The sequence below is a fragment of the Alosa pseudoharengus genome, unplaced genomic scaffold, assembly GCF_046254945.1.
Source record: "Alosa pseudoharengus isolate Yale_2024_CS ecotype anadromous, Long Island Sound unplaced genomic scaffold, YU_APseudo_1.1 YU_APseudo_1.1_scf_20, whole genome shotgun sequence".
Classification (NCBI taxonomy): domain Eukaryota; kingdom Metazoa; phylum Chordata; class Actinopteri; order Clupeiformes; family Clupeidae; genus Alosa; species Alosa pseudoharengus.
In genome coordinates, this window is record NW_027468664.1 from 1,480,552 (window position 1) to 1,498,051 (window position 17,500).

At 38.3% G+C, this 17,500-nt stretch overlaps 1 protein-coding gene across 2 annotated transcripts in view; it reads left to right on the forward strand.

The window, feature by feature from the left end:
- Positions 1 to 17,500, forward strand: part of LOC143135867 (protein PHTF2) — a 97,660-nt gene that overhangs the window by 62,791 nt on the left and 17,369 nt on the right. For both annotated transcript variants that reach the window (XM_076296193.1, XM_076296194.1), the window contains one exon: positions 2,470 to 2,697. In XM_076296193.1, coding sequence (XP_076152308.1) covers positions 2,470 to 2,697 — 228 coding nt within the window. The remainder of the gene's footprint in view (positions 1 to 2,469; positions 2,698 to 17,500) is intronic.

Genomic DNA, 17,500 nt, shown 5'->3' on the forward strand with positions numbered 1-17,500 from the left:
ACTCCTATAAGAAACACTACAACCCTGAGGTACACACACACACACGTATCTATTGAAATAACATGATTTAGCGGATTAATATTATCACTAATGTCGGCTCCATCTGTGTGTGTGTGTGTGTGTGTGTGTGTGTGTGTGTGTGTGTGTGTGTGTGTGTGTGTGATATGATTTAGCAGATTAATGTTATCACTAACGTCAGCTCCATCTGTGTGTGTGTGTGCGTGCGTGTGTGTGTTTGTGTGTGACATGATTTAGCAGATTAATATTATCACTAACGTCAGCTCCATCTTCCCTCCCATGGTACACACACACACACACACTCTATTGAAATTTGTTATATGGTTTCTAACTCATTAATATTATTACTGACATCGGCTCCATCTTCCCTCCCTACACACACACACACACACACACACACACACACACACACACACACACACACACCCTGCCCATGCTGCTAGCTGTGCTGCAGGATTGCATAGCTGAGGTGAAAGACTCTGACATCACAGATGTTCCTACAGCTTAACTCTGACATCACAGAAGTCCTTTTCATCGGCCCTGAAAAAGTCGATAGTCATGCTCAGACTTTTGTTGGAAATTTAGCCTCAAATTACAAGACTACTTCTAGAAACGTAGGGGTTTTATTCGATACAGAGTTAAAATTTGACCAACATGTAAAACTCCTTGTCCAGTCCAGTTCCTCAACTAAGAAACATTTCCTAAATCAGATCAATGCTTTCTTTAAAGGATACAGAGAGAATTATACATGCATTTGTTTCATCTAGACTTGATTACTGCAACGCCTTATTCACCTGTCTAAATCGTCAATCCATCTCTCGTTTACAGACTGCAGAACTCAGCAGCCAGAGTTTTCACAAAGTCTAAATTTAGGGAACACATCACCCCAGTTCTGGCCAATCTTCACTGGTTGCCAGTGAGTTTTAGGATTGATTTTAAAATCCTCCTTATAACCTATAAAGCATTACATGGTTTGGCACCTGACTATTTAACAGATTTATTAACCCCTACTGTCCAGCTCGGCCCCTCAGATCCTCCCATGACTTTTAGTTGTTCCAGAAAGTAAACTCTCAACTAGGGGTGAGACACACTTTGGTACAGCCTCCTAGGGGTGGCGATATATATCGTCTGCGATAATATCGTGATTGTTGTTTTAACGATGTGCAAATTGACATTATTGAGTATTTAAAATCACGCACGGAAGACTCATACATTCCCAGGAGGTAGGCTATGCGGGAGAAGTGCAGCAGAGCAAGTGTCACGTGATCACTAGTGGGTCACAACGTTGTCCCACGCAGCCAAATGTTTATTTTGTGCAGCGAGAGTAGCCTACTTGGGATTTTATGCGGCTACTTCTGTTCAAGTAGCATTGATGAGACAGTCATGTTTTTTCCTACACGGTATTATATGGAGAGAAAACATTAGCCTTTGAGTATTTTAATAGTCAGTTGTAAACAAATAACTTTTCTCATGTAACTCTTTTGTAAATGGACTGAAGTTCGCTCTAAATATCTACGTTTACCGATTATGCTAACCGTTAGCATCTCTATGGGATTTCTCATATACATTAGCCATAAGCTAACGCATTAGTTTCTATTCTGTAACTTGGAATGCTAGTCTACGTGATTGCTCTAAAACAAAACATAGAAGGAAATAACTGAGATGTAGGCTACTCTGTTGGTCTGCTCTTAGTTTTACAGTGAATCCTATGTAAAGGTTTGAAAGGAACTTCAGCTTCAGACTTTCTCTTGGGAAACTGTTAGGCCTATTCATCTTCTCTAATGTAGCTGGCTAGACCATGTCATTGCCACACACACAAGTGGGGGCAGAATTGGAAATGTGTCATAGAGTGACAATGCATTGGTTGATTTGGTTAAAAAGTCACAGGTTAAGTTATTGGTTATTATTGTAATGATGCTATTCATAAATAATGAGCTGTAAAGTAACTCAGACTTTAACAAAAACAAATTTTTAAAGGATATCGACTAATTATCGTTATCGTCAAAATCACAACAAATATCGAGATATTATTTTTTGTCCATATCGCCCACCCCTACAGCCTCCCTTATAACATCAAGTCTAAAGACCCACTTATATACAGTTGCCTCCTTAAATAGTGAATGATTCCACTCATGTCTCTGCTAATTTATTATCATTATTTATTATTATCATTGCTGTTTGTTTATTTTGTCTTGGGTACTGTACTGTATACTTTTCCTTTTGTTTCGTATGTTGAGTTAAGTTTCTGTTTGGTAGTTTGTCCTTTTATTTATTACTATTATTAATATTATTATTATTATTATTATTATTATTTTTATTCTTTTTGTTTTTGTTTTGTTTGTTTGTTTGTCTGTAAAGCACGTTGTGCTCTTGTGTTTGAAAAGTGCTATATAAATAAATATTATTATTATTATTATTATATTGTGTGTGTGTGTGTGTGTGTGTGTGTAGGAGCAGAAGCAGTCGGGGACGAGCTGCAGCTCGCGGTGTTCCAGCCTGCGCACGGCGGACTCGGAGAGCACGCGGCACGAGTCTGAGACGGAGGATGTGCTGTGGGAGGACTTCCTGCACTGCGCTGAGTGCCGCTCCTCCTGCAGCAGCGAGACCGAGCCAGAGGGGGGCGCCCTCAACAACGCCAGCAGCACCAAGAAGGAGTACAGGGACGACCCCTTCCACCAGGTGGGTGTGGCGGTGTGTGGCGGTGTGTGTGTGTGTGTGTGGCGGTGGATATGCTTGTGTGTGTGTGGTGGTGGATATGCGTGTGTGTGTGTGTGGCGAAGGATATGCTTGTGTGTGTGTGGCGGTGGATATGCTTGTGTCTGCATTCTGCATGTGTGTATATTCTTGTATCTTTGTGTGTGTATGCTTGTATCTAAGTGTGTCTGTGTGTGTATGCTTGTGTATGTGGGTGGTTGACGTTTTAGGCCAAAAAAAAGTTTTTGAAAAAAAGATTCAGATATTAGGCATGGAAATCACTTAGTCCTGTTGTACTGACCCTTCCATTCCCAAAAATATGTATTGTCTTTTAGATTTTATGTTGAAATTCATATTTATTCACTAATTAGTTGTGGTAGTGACTAAAATTGTCATATGGTGTGACATGAAAGTTATTGTTTGTAAAATTATAATGGGGTATTTTGTTTTTAATGTGAGCAATGTATTATAATCTTCTATCATTACTTCATCAAGATCTAGCATTTCCTTGTGCAAATGTATTACACTTTACAGTATATTTCTTCATCAATACACAGAGTAAGGCATATGTCCTCAATCTTTCAATAAACGTCTCATTCATTTTGACATACCTTGATATAAAAGAAAGAAAATGCTTGTGACTTTTGCTGACCCTATTTTCTATCTGTTCCATTGAGATTTGTATGATATAGACCCCAAAAGCCTTTTTATTTTCATAATTTCTTGATGTCACACCAAATTATATGGTGTCACGCCATATGATAAATAACACCACAAAACAATCTGTTAATACAAAAATGTGTATTATATGTATTTCACAAGCAACAAAAGACAGTTTAAGACAGGTATATTATGTAAAGGTTCACTTTTAGAAATCACAACTATGCAAAACAGAATGCCACCAAATATTGTATAGCTCTTGGGTTCCCTGAGTTTTTCTCTTCTCAATGGTGGGCTTCAATCTGAATGTTTGTAGTTCCCCTTTGAGTTTTCTCTTTATATCTGTTAAAAGACAAATTCAACAATTTATTCAGATAATTTAAAAAGTTTTCCTGCATTATAATCAGATTAAATTGTTGCAATTACTTATAGTGCTAAAGACAACATTAATATTACTGTTTTCTTTAACACCAGAATTTATTTTCTCAGACTACTATTGATATTTAGAATGTCTAATATGTATCTTTTGTATCCAAGGCTGTAGCAGGGTGTCCGCGGGGTTGTAAAAAGTATTAAAAGGTAGTAAATGAAATTAGCCAAATTTAAGGCCATTTAAAAGTATTAAAAAGTAATAAACGTCATCTGATGAGGTATTACATTTTCGAACCACTAACTATGATGTTTTCCATTTGTGTTAAGTGCAGGCCTATCTCCTAAAATTTGCGTGAATTTATTTATATTATATTAATTATATGTGCGAGTAGGAGCGATATGTCAGTGTGCGTTCGCGGTAAAAACTTTTAGCGACCTCTCAAACTCTATGCTCAAACTGGATATACGACTGGCTTACTGCCTAAACTTGTTGCCAAAAGTTCGCTACCATTGACGATGTCATGGAAATTTTATTTTTTCGGACATTTGGTTAGAGGACTCGAGATTCAAAGACTGGCTTAGGCTAGTTGGCAACAGCCAAGAGGCTTATTGCCATGTCTGTAAAAAGACAATAAATGCCCCTGGATGGAAGTGAATGCCGTCAGGTCACATATGGAGTCTACCAGAGCCGTTTTTCTACCGCTCTGGAGTCTACTAGCCAGCAAACAAGAATGGGCGGACGCAATCAGAGGTGGAAGAGTCGACTGCCTGGCTCATCGGCCACGTAGGGCTACTGTCTCCACATAAATATGCGTCATTGAAGCTATCAGTAAGTCTACGCTACCAGCTGTCATTGTCATCCAAAAAAGTAATCATTTGAGCCATCGCGTTTTCAATGACACAGGCTGTAAGAGCAGCAGACATAGCCTAAACTAGGCCTACATACAGTATCACAATAACCCATTTTCAAATTAAAAGTCCCCATAAAGGCAGAAAGCCTTTTCATTCAAACAAATATATAATTAAATGAAAGGGGAAAAAACAAGAATATAACATGTAAACATATGCACATGTTATAAGGGGTTATTTGCAATGAGCTACCCCTACCTTGACTACAGAATAGAGTTTAAATATAGGCCTGACAGTGTTGCTTTGTTTAGGCTATAAGATAAGGTTTAGGCTATAAGATTTAACATTTTCTACCCTCAGTAAATGTCATGTTAAGGTTAGTTTAACAGGTGTTACCTTTACATTATTCAACGCTTTCTCAGGAGCTATAGGGTTACTCCCTTGATGTAGTATGTGATGAGATCAAAGTCCCAATAGACTTGCAATTAGTTGAATATAAGAACCTGTGTAGGTTTGTATAGGCTGTATAGTAATATGCTATCAATATATTATATTATACAACAATTGGGTTCTATGGAACTATTTATTTGTTTCTGATTGGCCGAGAGACGTTCCATGAGTTGGAATATCCCTGGACATTTCAACTCAGACTTTGCACAGCTAATAATAAATCACTCCGCCATACAATGCGAAGATTTGACACAATGTTCTTATCCCAGCTCTCCACTATTTTAAGTAATGGGTTACTCCTTAGCAAACCATAACGAAACAGTGCTTCACCACATCTGTGTATTAAGCCACACAGTCAACTCAATGTAAGGAAGATAAACGAGGATGCTAATTGTTCTCAGCATTGCCAGCATTGTGTAGGGCCTATATGATTGTCACTTGGAGGAGACTTGTAGATAACTAACGTTAGCATAGTTAGCTAACCGCTGCTAACGTGCTAGCATCGTGTCAGAAAAACATATGGGGCTGTGCACAGTAGTGTAACATTTATTCACCATAAATTAATAAAGTTCAGTGGTTATGCAATGTAGGCTATGTTTCCGTTTTTTTGCAGTACCATGTCCCTTACATGACATGGCCCAGTGTCCTTGTAACATGCATGCAGCAAAGCTAGATTTTCAACATGTCTTTCAAGAAGACACGTAAACCACAAAGACCCGTAACGAGGGATCTGGAATGTTGGTTACCTAGCAACCAAGACGCTGTCTATTGAAAAGGGAACTATTTTTGATGCGTAAGGTAAGGTAATATAATAAAATATATTATATTTAAGCAATATAGCACGAGTGAGAGTGGGGTTGGTCATGGATATTCCCACGGGATATTCCCTCCGGCCTCGTGGCTACGGCCGAACAACACCCGTGGGAATATCCATGACCAACCCCACTCTCACTCGTGCTATATTGCTTAAATATAATATATTTTAAGTCAATTTGTCAATTAGTTTCCACAAAATTCCCCAGATGTCACCATTAAAGGGGTTATTTTTCTAAATCTTCGTCACAGGGAGCATGCAGGCCCAAAAGTATTTTATCACATGGGGCCCACATTCTCCAGCAGCACCCAATTAATAATTAGTATTTTTGTAAAATGTGACAGCCTATTTTTGAATGTGATACCTTGACTGGCAAATTATATGAGACAGCAAGGGTGGGTGTGTGTGTGTGCGTGTGTGTGTACTGCGTATGGTCGTGGGCCTTTTTAGAAGAAAGTCCAGTAAACCTTTTCTTATTTTCATTTGTCATTTTGTCTTGATTGAGATAGAATGATAGTGAAAGAAAGAGTGTAGTGCTGGAGAAGTGGTGTGTGCTCTTCCTACACATAACAATGAAATAACTTTTTATCTTGGGTTAGGATTAAATAACAAATAATTGTGTATAGGCCAGTGTTTTTATTGAAGCAAAAAAGGAACAAAGTATTCAGTAACTGTAATAATAGATACTTGATTTGAATTGTAAGCATTGCTACACTTTCTTACTCAGAAAGTTAAGTAACAAAAATGACAGTAATCTGTTACTTTATAATTTTTCACCCCCAACACTGAATTTCGAAAGGTTGCCGCTAGTTGCAGCTCGAAGTCGTGTTGGTATTAAACAATATTGTGAAGGTATTAAAAAAGGTATTAAAAGGTATTAAATTCAACTTAAGAATTTCTGTATATACCCTGTGTAGAGTGAGTGAGTGTGTGTGGGGGTAATTTCTGTGTTTTATGTGTGTGTGATTCGCAATACATGCAATAGTTGCACATCTTAAATAATACATGTTAAATCATGTTAAATATGTAAAAATATATTTTACACTTAATTATGAGTTACACATGTATGAAAAAACATTATTTATGCAGGAAAATGCAGTTTCTATCATACAGTGTGACAAATAAATCATATGGTGTGACGAGAAAACCCAGTCACACTATATGATATGGGGTCACACCATATGAGGTTTCATGTACTTAGCATGACATTAAGCAATGTGCTTTTATGCTAACATCCTAAAAACATGCTAACTGCAATATGACAATATAGTTTTAAAGGTAATATTGACTGAAAAGTAATTTTATTTGGGCATTTTTGCGTAAAATGCGTCACACCAGAAGACAGTGCAAAAGGGAACTGAAGCAGGAGTGCTGGATATACTTGTTTTTTTTTTTGAAAACATGAAGAGAGAAAACTCACCTTGTAACTTTCAGTGTCCTTCTGAGGTGTTGTTCTTCCTCCTGAAAGAAGGAGGACCCCATACTTCCCAAAGGTCTCCAAACAATTGCCCGTTTTAAAAAAAGTAATATGGCGTCACACCATATGATATCCATTTCTGGGACAAAGTGTTTTAGTTAAGGGTGGCTTCACAATATTATGCCTGAACTTTTAGTCAAGCAGACTCACAAGTAGGCATCTGGGTTATCAATATATGATTGAATAAACAGAAAATGAATTAATTTTCTTGTTTTTATTCAAAATCAAAATTTGTGAAATGTGACTGGGACAGTCACGCCATATGAGCTTTTTCTGGTTTGGCTGGAAATTGTGAAAAAATGGAAGATTAATCCCATGAATGCTCTGCATGTTCATATAAAACAGCATTTTCTGAACAATATCACCATAGTTTTTGATATATTTTTTTTTATAATTTACCTATCTTTGACACATTGGACCAAAAAAAGGCCATGTCATGTCAACCACCCACGTGTGTATGCTTGTATCTAAGTGTGTCTGTGTGTGTATGCTTGTATCTAAGTGTGTCAGTGATGCTGTGTGTGTGTGTGTGTGTGTGTGTGTGACAGACAGAGTGCTTGTATGTTTATTTCTGTGTAGCGAGTGTGTGTGTGTATGTTTATTTCTGTGTAGCGAGTGTGTGTGTGTGTGTGTATGTATGTTTGTTTCTGTGTAGAGTGTGTGTGTGTGTGTGTTTGTTTCTGTGTAGAGACTGTGTGTGTGTTTGAGTCAGGGCAGGTTAGACTCCAGTTGATGATAGATGAGTGACTTGTGTTTACTTCCATAAATAACCCCGACCTTTGACCATGCATAGCGACTGTCTGTCTGTCTGTCTGTCTGTGTGTGTGCATTAGGGCTGGGACAACGCGTCGACGTAATCGATGACGTCGACGCAAAAAATACGTCGACGCAAAATATGAGCGTCGATTCGTCAAGCATAACGTGTGCTGCTAAATATTTTTAATTTTACACCTTCAGTGTTTTTCATACGTTGACTAATCTCTGGCTGGGCACCACGAAATCAAAACCGGCCACCACACATTGATGTTCTATGTTGTAGGCCTGCTATTTAAATTAAAGATAAGATAAAATAATTTCATTGAGCTGCACTTGCCACACAGCCTTTCCTCGCCCCGCCCGCTCTCTCTCGTAACGAGCCCGCTGCTCCTCCTCTGCATGTGCATTTAACAAAATATTCACGATTGTTGAAGGATTGTTGTTGCCACATAGAAGCACTGCATAGAACACAGTGGGCTACATTGCTATTAAATCCGCTTAGCATCGTGACCATGCTGCGCAAATTTGTTCAAAACCGCTGCATTAAAGTTAAAGTAAACTCTGCTAAGGTCTTATCACAACATAGTACATTGAGGAGACTAAACGAAGTTAAGTTACAGTATGCAATCAAGCAGTAACCTTATCTCAAAGCTCACGTTAGAATACTGTTTGGATGTCAAGTTTAGCATGCTTACTTGCAGCTGCTTGTATTACTCATGCAGGGCTCATTTTATTGACTCTGTTTGCAAAATCCTGATGGAAATGGAAAAGTGTTTTCCAAGACTCAAAAGTGCTTGTCCAAAGGAGAAGTACAAACTGTTATTTGAACTACGTTATGAATTGCATCCACACATGATTCCCACACGAACGTCTTAAAATGACTACCTGAAACTTTATTGAATGCTACCTCTGACTAAGAATACAGTAGCCTACTTTGCACTTGTAGTTACTTGCACTTCAGTCTTTTATTTTGGAATCTTAAGAGCAATAAACATATATTGCAATGTTAAATAATTCATGTTTTTTCATTCAGATATGTAAATAAACATGTATAAGTTGCTATTAGTGAATTAATGGGGAGATAATCGATAATCGAATCGAAATCGAATCGGACTGAAAAAATGAATCGTTAGATTAATCGATGCATCGAAAAAATAATCGCTAGATTAATCGTTTAAAAAATAATCGTTTATCCCAGCCCTAGTGTGCATGCATCTGTCTGTCTGTCTGTGTGTGTGCGCGTGCGTGTGTGCGTGCGCGTCTGAGTATATGTGTGTGTGTGTATGTGAGTGTCAGGCTTTTTCACCCAGGCTATTATAATAACCTCTTGAAATATTAACTGTGTTTGTGTGTCCTCTGGAAATAGCGTTTATCAGAGGTGTGTATGAGAGACGCCTCAGTGTGTGTGTGTATGAGTGACACCTCAGTTGTGGTGTGTGTGTGTATGAGAGACGATTGTGTGTGTGAGTGTGTGTGTGTATGAGTGACACCTCAGTTGTGGTGTGGGTGTACAGTATGAGAGACGTTTGTGTGTGTGTGTGTTATTAGCCTCAGTGAAGGAATTTCAGTGTTTCAGTGTAATTCTGATAATCATTTGTGACCCTGCAAGGCGAAACCAGTCGTTTTGGTAAAATTTCCAAAATTAAGTTAATGTGCTCACATGAACGGCCATTGACTAAGCTTTCCAACGATATGTATATCGAGGGTATTGCAAAAAGTATCGCTAAGATAACCACATCCAAAGTTGGCATGGTTCTCCTGTCACAATATGCCAGAAGAGGAGAAAATCACCTTTTTAAGTAAATTGTCACGTGCGATAGTGTGAGGACTAGAGCCCGACCGATTTATCGGCGGGCCGATATTATCGGCCGATATTAGGCATTTTCCAAACTATCGGTATGGGCATTTATAATGGCCGATAAATTAATATTTTAAAAATAAAATAAAAACGGACGAAACACCCTTCAACCATGTCATGAGTGTTGGCGTTGTATAGTTTGTCCACCAGAGGGCACTTTACACCGTCCCTGCTGGCAACACTTGTGTATAACGTGCCACACATCCTGCAACCTGCTGATCCAGCCAGAGTCGGACAGTGAGAACCAGTTATCCGCGAGTGAGATCATCGGTGAAGTGTGTTCATGGTGAGTTGGTCACGAGACATACATTGCTTGAATAACAATTAAAAGAACATCCCCATCAGCTCTCTTAACTCAAATAAGCGTGACAAAAATCGTGCTAAGCTAGCTAATGCCATGACTATCAATGGAACCGCTGACCGCTAACGTTAACATTAATGAGCTTGGAAACCACAACGAACTTATTCTGCCTAAATAAAGTAATGATTACTGTATTTATAACTAGTATATCTGTAGTTACAGTCCCTGCATTGTAAAATGTAAGTTAGACGTGCGAGGAGTGAACGTTTAGACATAGAGGAAAAGTATCAAACGTAGCTTGTGCCAAACGTAGCTTGTGCATAAAAGTTAGCTTTTCTTTTACACGTGTGTGAAATCCAATGACGCCAAGTGTGCGTTTCAGACTGTCGTTCAGCCGCAGCATTAACGATACATAATGGATTTAGATCACTAAATAGTAGGTTTTAGAAGGCAGGCAGCAACTGATGATTGAAAATGGTTTGATGTAGCTTGATGGAAATAATTTTAAAAGTGCAGGTAAAGGGATAAGCAAGCTGACATTGTAATTATAAGGTAGTTTATAAGGCAATAGGGACTAATTATTACACACGCACACTCAAACATTTAGGACTGACCTTTATCTTGTTTAATGATACAAATTATGATGATAGTAATAATGTCATCATTATTTTTTGTAATTATTACTGTCAACAATAATAATAATAATAATAAATATAGCCGCAAGCGGCAATGGCGGGCCCGAGCACCTGCGGGCTGCAACCCGTGACATGTCGGAATCCAACAAAGCACCGACGTGGTGCATTGTAAAATGTACATATTTAACCTGAGAAATTTTAGACCATTCATTTGAAGCAAAGAACATTTCTGATACACTTTTTGGTTGGCCAGATGGTGGCGCTATGTTAGGCATGGAAATGACACATGTGAATATCATCACAATAATGACATCCACATTTTTTGTAAACTTTCAGATCAATCACTTAAGGCATTGTCCATTTTCTGGCACATTTCCTGCTTGACCAGGTGGTGGCGCTATGCCAGGCAGGCCCATTGGGTGTCTGGATATCATCATAATTATAATATCTATTAACATGAGTAGTTTCAGACCATTTATTCAAAGCATAGAGCATTTCTGGCACATTTCCTGCTTGGCCAGATGGTGGCGCTATGCTAGGCCTGTGAATTACGAATGTGAATATCATCACAATAATGATATCTGATATTTTATAAAGTTTCAGATCAATCACTTAAGGCATTGTCCATTTCTGGCACATTTCCTGCTTGGCCAGATGGTGGCGCTATGCTAGGCCTGTGAATTACGAATGTGAATATCATCACAATAATGATATCTGATATTTTATAAAGTTTCAGATCAATCACTTAAGGCATTGTCCATTTCTGGCACATTTCCTGCTTGGCCAGGTGGTGGCGCTATGTCAGGAAGGCCCATTGGGTGTCTGGATATCATCATAATCATGATATCTATTAACCTGAGAAGTTTCAGACCATTCATTCAATGCACTGTGATATGACACATTTCCTGTTTATGTGGTGAGATATTAAAATCATATATATATCAAAAATATATCAAAAATCCCTTCACAATTTAACATCAGCGGCATCTTGGCATAATGTTTGCCAAATTTCAAATGAATCTGACAAACCGTCTAGGAGGAGTATGTTCAAATTGATCATGTGACATCAGTATAATTGTCATTCTTTCTGTTGCCAGTTGGTGGCGCTATGCCAAACATGCATTATGGGCATGTGAATATTATCATAAACATGGTCTTTAATGACCTGTGAAATTTAAAACATTTCAAGCCATGCATGGTGAATTATGACACATTTAATGTTTATGTGCATAGGTTCTCAAAGTGCGGCCCGGGGGCCAATGGCAGCCCGCGGAAACATTTCTGGCGGCCCGCGATAACATTTGATAACATCTGTAAAACTGTTAAAACTGTACAACTGTACTGTGTGCTTTGAAAAGAATGAATCTCCGTTTAGTGGTGTTTAGTGGCCGTCAGGTTTTCCTGTGGTGCTTTGGTAGCTGGAATTGGCCCTGAATAAGGCCTATGCTGATAATAAGCGCCTTGCCACTGAGACTGTTTGTTCTAAATAAGCTTGTACTTGAAATGGACTGCACACAGGACTGTTATATCCCACATTTGTCTGTTGAGGGTAGAGATTGTGTGTGCATTGCAATTTTTCTTAAGATTTTCACAAGTTTTGCCAGGTTTAGCCTCAGTTATGAATTAAAATGTGTTTAATGCAATAAATATAAACTGTAGAGATGCAACCTGGTCATTAAAATGATTACAAATGGGATTTATTTTCCAGGTTTTTTTTTTCTCCCCCCCACCCCGCCCCTTTGGCGGCCCTCAGTTCAATGTTGGGTTCCTGAATTGGCCCTCATCAATCAAAACTTTGAGAACCCCTGTTTATGTGGAAGGGTATTAAAATTAATCATTTCGCCATTTCGTCAAATTACAACATATCAAAAAAAGGCTTCACAATTTAGAATCAGGAACATCTCGGCGTCATGTATACCAACTGACATGAATCGGATCAACCGTCTAGGAGGAGTACGTTAAAATTGATCATGTCCACAACGCACAAAATCTCAATTACCTCACTTCCTGTGGGCGTGGCTAATGGCATGTTAATACAAAAGTTGTTTGTTTTTGGGAGTTACATACACCCCCCAAATTTGGTGTGTGTATCTAAAACTATATGCCAACCACAAGTCACAGTGACATAAGGGGACGCTATGGAGTTCCTGGGCAACGCCCGGTGCCAAGCTTTTATCCCTGTCTATTCACTGTATCACTTGATGTGTGTGCCAAATTTCATGCGTTTTCACCCATGGGAAGCACCTCTTTTGGCATCATGATTCATCACATATTTCATCACATATTAGTCTGCACAAAATCCCAAATACCTCACTTCCTGTTGGGCGTGGCTAATGCATTGTACATGCGAAAGTTGTTCATCTTGGGGAGATACAGAGACTTACCAAATTTGGTGTGTGTAGCTGAAACTATATGCCCACCACGGGTTCAGTCACCTAAGGGGGCGCTAGCGAGTCCCTGGGCCATGCCCGGGGCCAAGCTTTTTAACCTAGCTGCTTTGTGTGAAATTTCAAGACTTTTCGACCATGTTAACCACCTCAAAATATATGCCAACCACGGGATCAGTCACCTTAGGGGGCGCTAGCGAGTCTGTGGGCCACGCCCGGGGTCAAGCTCTTGTATCTAACTGCGATGCATGACACCTGACGTGTGTGCCAAATTTCAAGAGTTTTCGACCATGTTAACCACCTCAAAAACAGGAAAGCAAAAAAGTAGAATAACAATAATAATACTCTATAATAATAATAATAATCCTTACAAAAACAATAGGGTCTTGCGCCCTTCGGTGCTCGGGCCCTAATAATATTGCTGGTAGTAATAGTTGTGGCTGTAGCAGCAATCATTTTATTTTTATGTTTATGTTATGTTTTATGTTATGTTGTTTTTTCTATATCTCACCTGGCTTGTTTACTTTATATTTTGACAGCTGGCAAGTGGAGGACGAAGTCAAGTATGGGAGCATTTCACAAAAGGCCCATCAGTCACGTGCAACGTCTGCAAAGCCTCTGTGAGCCAGGGATCTGGCAGCCTCAAATTTAAAAATACATCTAACTTGTGGGCACACCTTAAATCAAAACATAAAGACATCTACGAGAAGACGCTTTATTTATCAGAACTTTAATATATTTTGATGTTCCTCTGTTCCACTGTGACAATATTATTTAAAAATAAACAAGTTTGTTTTTAAAATGCATTATCATATTATTTGAGTCAATACTCATAAATAACTACAAATAACTAATGTTAGGGAAATCTGTTAATGTTTTGTTGCGCGTTTCTGAAAAAAAAAAAATATATATCGGCCGATATATCGGAATATCGGATTTTTAAATCAACAAATATTTGTATCGGTATCGGCCTTCAAAATCCTTTATCGGTCGGGCTCTACTGAGGACACAGCTATTATTAGCCTTACGGTAGGGTGACTTTGAAGCTGATGACTGACTATGTCCAGTTTTATCAACCGAGTGTCTTTTTCTGCCCCTTAGTTAATACCTGGGACGGTCATAAGGTGTCACTAGAGAATATAATTAATGTATTTTGGGGGAAGTAAGGGGAGAAGAAGTTCTGTGTACACAGATTGTGTAGGCTATAGGCCCACTTTTAAAATGTGCTACTGCTACGTCAATGGCAAACTTCTCCTGGTCCGTAAAATGACCAGGATATTTCAAAAAAAACGTATGTTGATATATATACGTATGTGAACAAATATCTGTGAAATTTGTTCACAATATGAAAGTGTAGACTGTGTACTGCAAAAACGTGAAATTCGACATTTTAACTCGTACGTTTGTTTATCGTGGATTTTCTCAAAATAGCACTGTGCGCAAGACGACTGGTTTCACCTTACAGGGTCATATTTGTGCATTTGTGTGTGTGTGTGTGTGTGTGTGTGTCATGTGTTGGTGTGTGTGTGTGTGTGTTTGTCATGTTTTGGTGTGTGTGTGTTTGTCATGTTTTGGTGTGTGTTTCTGTCATGTTTTAGTGTGTGTGTATGAGGGTCAGTGACTGTTTGGAGTGTGTTAGAGGTCAGAGACGTTGTGTGCTGTGAGTGATGAGGGCATGTGTGTGTGCTGTGAGAGATGAGGGCGTGCGCGCGCGTGTGTGTGTGTGTGTGTACGTGTTGCTGTTTATTACTGTTGCTAATGTGAACCAGTGTCAGGCTCGTTTACAAGTGTTTGGGTAAGGTGTGTGTGCTTGAGAGGTGTGCTGTGAGTTATGAAGTGTGTGTGTGTGTGTGTGTGAATTGTAGAATTTCTGGAATTTTTAAAAAGTATATTCAAGACATTTAGTCCAAATCATGGAATAACGTTCTTCTTAACGCATGTGAATTCATATGCATCCCATAATGCTGTGTGTGTGTGTGTGTGTGTGAATTCATATGCATCCCATAATGCTGTGTGTGTGTGTGTGAATTCATATGCATCCCATAATGCTGTGTGTGTGTGTGTGTGAATTCATATGCATCCCATAATGCTGTCTGTGTGAATTCATATGCATCCCATAATGCTGTCTGTGTGAATTCATATGCATCCCATAATGCTGTCTCTGTGTGTGTGTGTGAATCCATATGTATCCCATAATGCTGTGTGTGTGTGTGTGTGTGTCAGGGCTGTAGTCAAGACCACCTTTGTCGAGTCCAAGACAAGTCCAAGACCAGGACTAGTCGAGACCAAGTCAAGACCGAGTCCAAAGAGGTTCGAGTCCAAAAAGGTTCGAGTCCGAGTCAAGACCGAGTCCAAGACCGGAAAAAAAGTCTTATGCATGACAGTATCAAGACAATCATTTTGGGTTGTTATTATTGTTATTATCTAAAAGCAAAAACAGTGTGACAACACCCAGGATTTGTAAGTGTAGCCATTCCCCTTCTCCTCCAATATTATTATAGGGCTGTCAAACGATTAAAAATATATATTTTGAAATTAATTAATCTTGATTAACCGCAATTAAAAAGTTCCTAGACTAAAGCTTCTTAAATGGCATATTAAATACAACATAAATCACAAAATTAATGAGTAACCAAAGGTAAAAGTAAAACACTTTTATATTATTTAAATGATAATACTGACACAGTAATTGTGTTTTAAAGTATTAATTTCTTAAGAAATACTACACATTTGATGCTGTTTAACTCATTTGTAAATGGTGCACTGTCACTTTAAGCCCATTGTGGCCACGTTCTCATAATGATTTTTTTTTTACCAGCTCCATTGAAATATAGCCTATAGCTAGTCCACAAGCTCTAATATTGAAATATAGCCTATAGCTAGTCCACAAGCTCTAACATTGAAATATAGCCTATAGCTAGTCCAGCTCTAATATTGAAATATAGCCTATAGCTAGTCCACAAGCTCTAATATTGAAATATAGCCTATAGCTAGTCCAGCTCTAATATTGAAATATAGCCTATAGCTAGTCCACAAGCTCTAATATTGAAATATAGCCTATAGCTAGTCCAGCTCTAATATTGAAATATAGCCTATAGCTAGTCCACAAGCTCTAATATTGAAATATAGCCTATAGCTAGTCCAGCTATAATATTGTGTGTACCACATGTATTGCACAATATTAACAATGATACGCATGATATTAAGTTGGTATAAACAGCTTTCATTCCTTTGGAAATAGAAGCATGTAATGACATGATGCTAGCTAGACATTTTCTGTTTGCAATTAAAAGTGAATGATGAGCCTGAGCCAGTCACCTAGCTAGCTGAGTGGAATGCGTTTCAATCGGCATAATATGTGCTTCATGTAAACAAATTATTGAAGACTTCAAGACTCACCAGTTCCATTACACAAAGGCAAAGACAACTCTTCATATTTTTGTCCATTTTTCAAATCACAGTGAGTGCAGCCTACAGTATGTCAAAGTGCCCCGGCTCTCACAGTTTATACACTGCAAAAAATGAAATCTAACCAAGTGTTGATAATCTTATATTAAGATCAAAAAATCTATTTGGTATTGTTTTTAGTATGAAAAGACTTACCTAGCGCTCTCTCGAAAGATCATTTTGACTTAATTTAAGAAGACTTTGACTTATTTTAAGGAGTCTTATCAAGACAAATTTGCTTGTTTTTAGGACAAATTTGCTTAACGCACTGGCAGACAAATTTGCTTGTTTTCAGGATGAGATGTCTTAATTTAAAAAAAGTTTGACTTATTTGAAGTCAAATGATTTCATGAGAGCGCTAGGTAAGTGTCTTTATACTTAAAACAATACCAACTAGTTTTTTTATCTTGATATAAGATTAATAACACTTGGTTAGATTTTGTTAGATAAGCAGTTTTTGCAGTGTAACTGGTCAGTAGTGGAAACCGGATAAATCCGCAATCTCCTCTAATATAAGTTTCTTATATTAAAAAGGAGATATCAATTATCATCAACAACAACAATCCAGCTGGAGCCTGCCAATCGTTTTCTCTCCCTCTCGTGTGCGCTCAGACGCGCTCTCAATTAAATGGAGTAGCATACGTTCAAGTTGGATCTTAATGGAGAGGACCCGAAAAGTATCATCTTTATGTAACTGTTGCTGTTGGTGCATTTTGACATTGTAAACGTTCTCTAACAAGAGTGAAAAGCAGTTTGCAGTAAAGCTACTATTTATTGGCTAA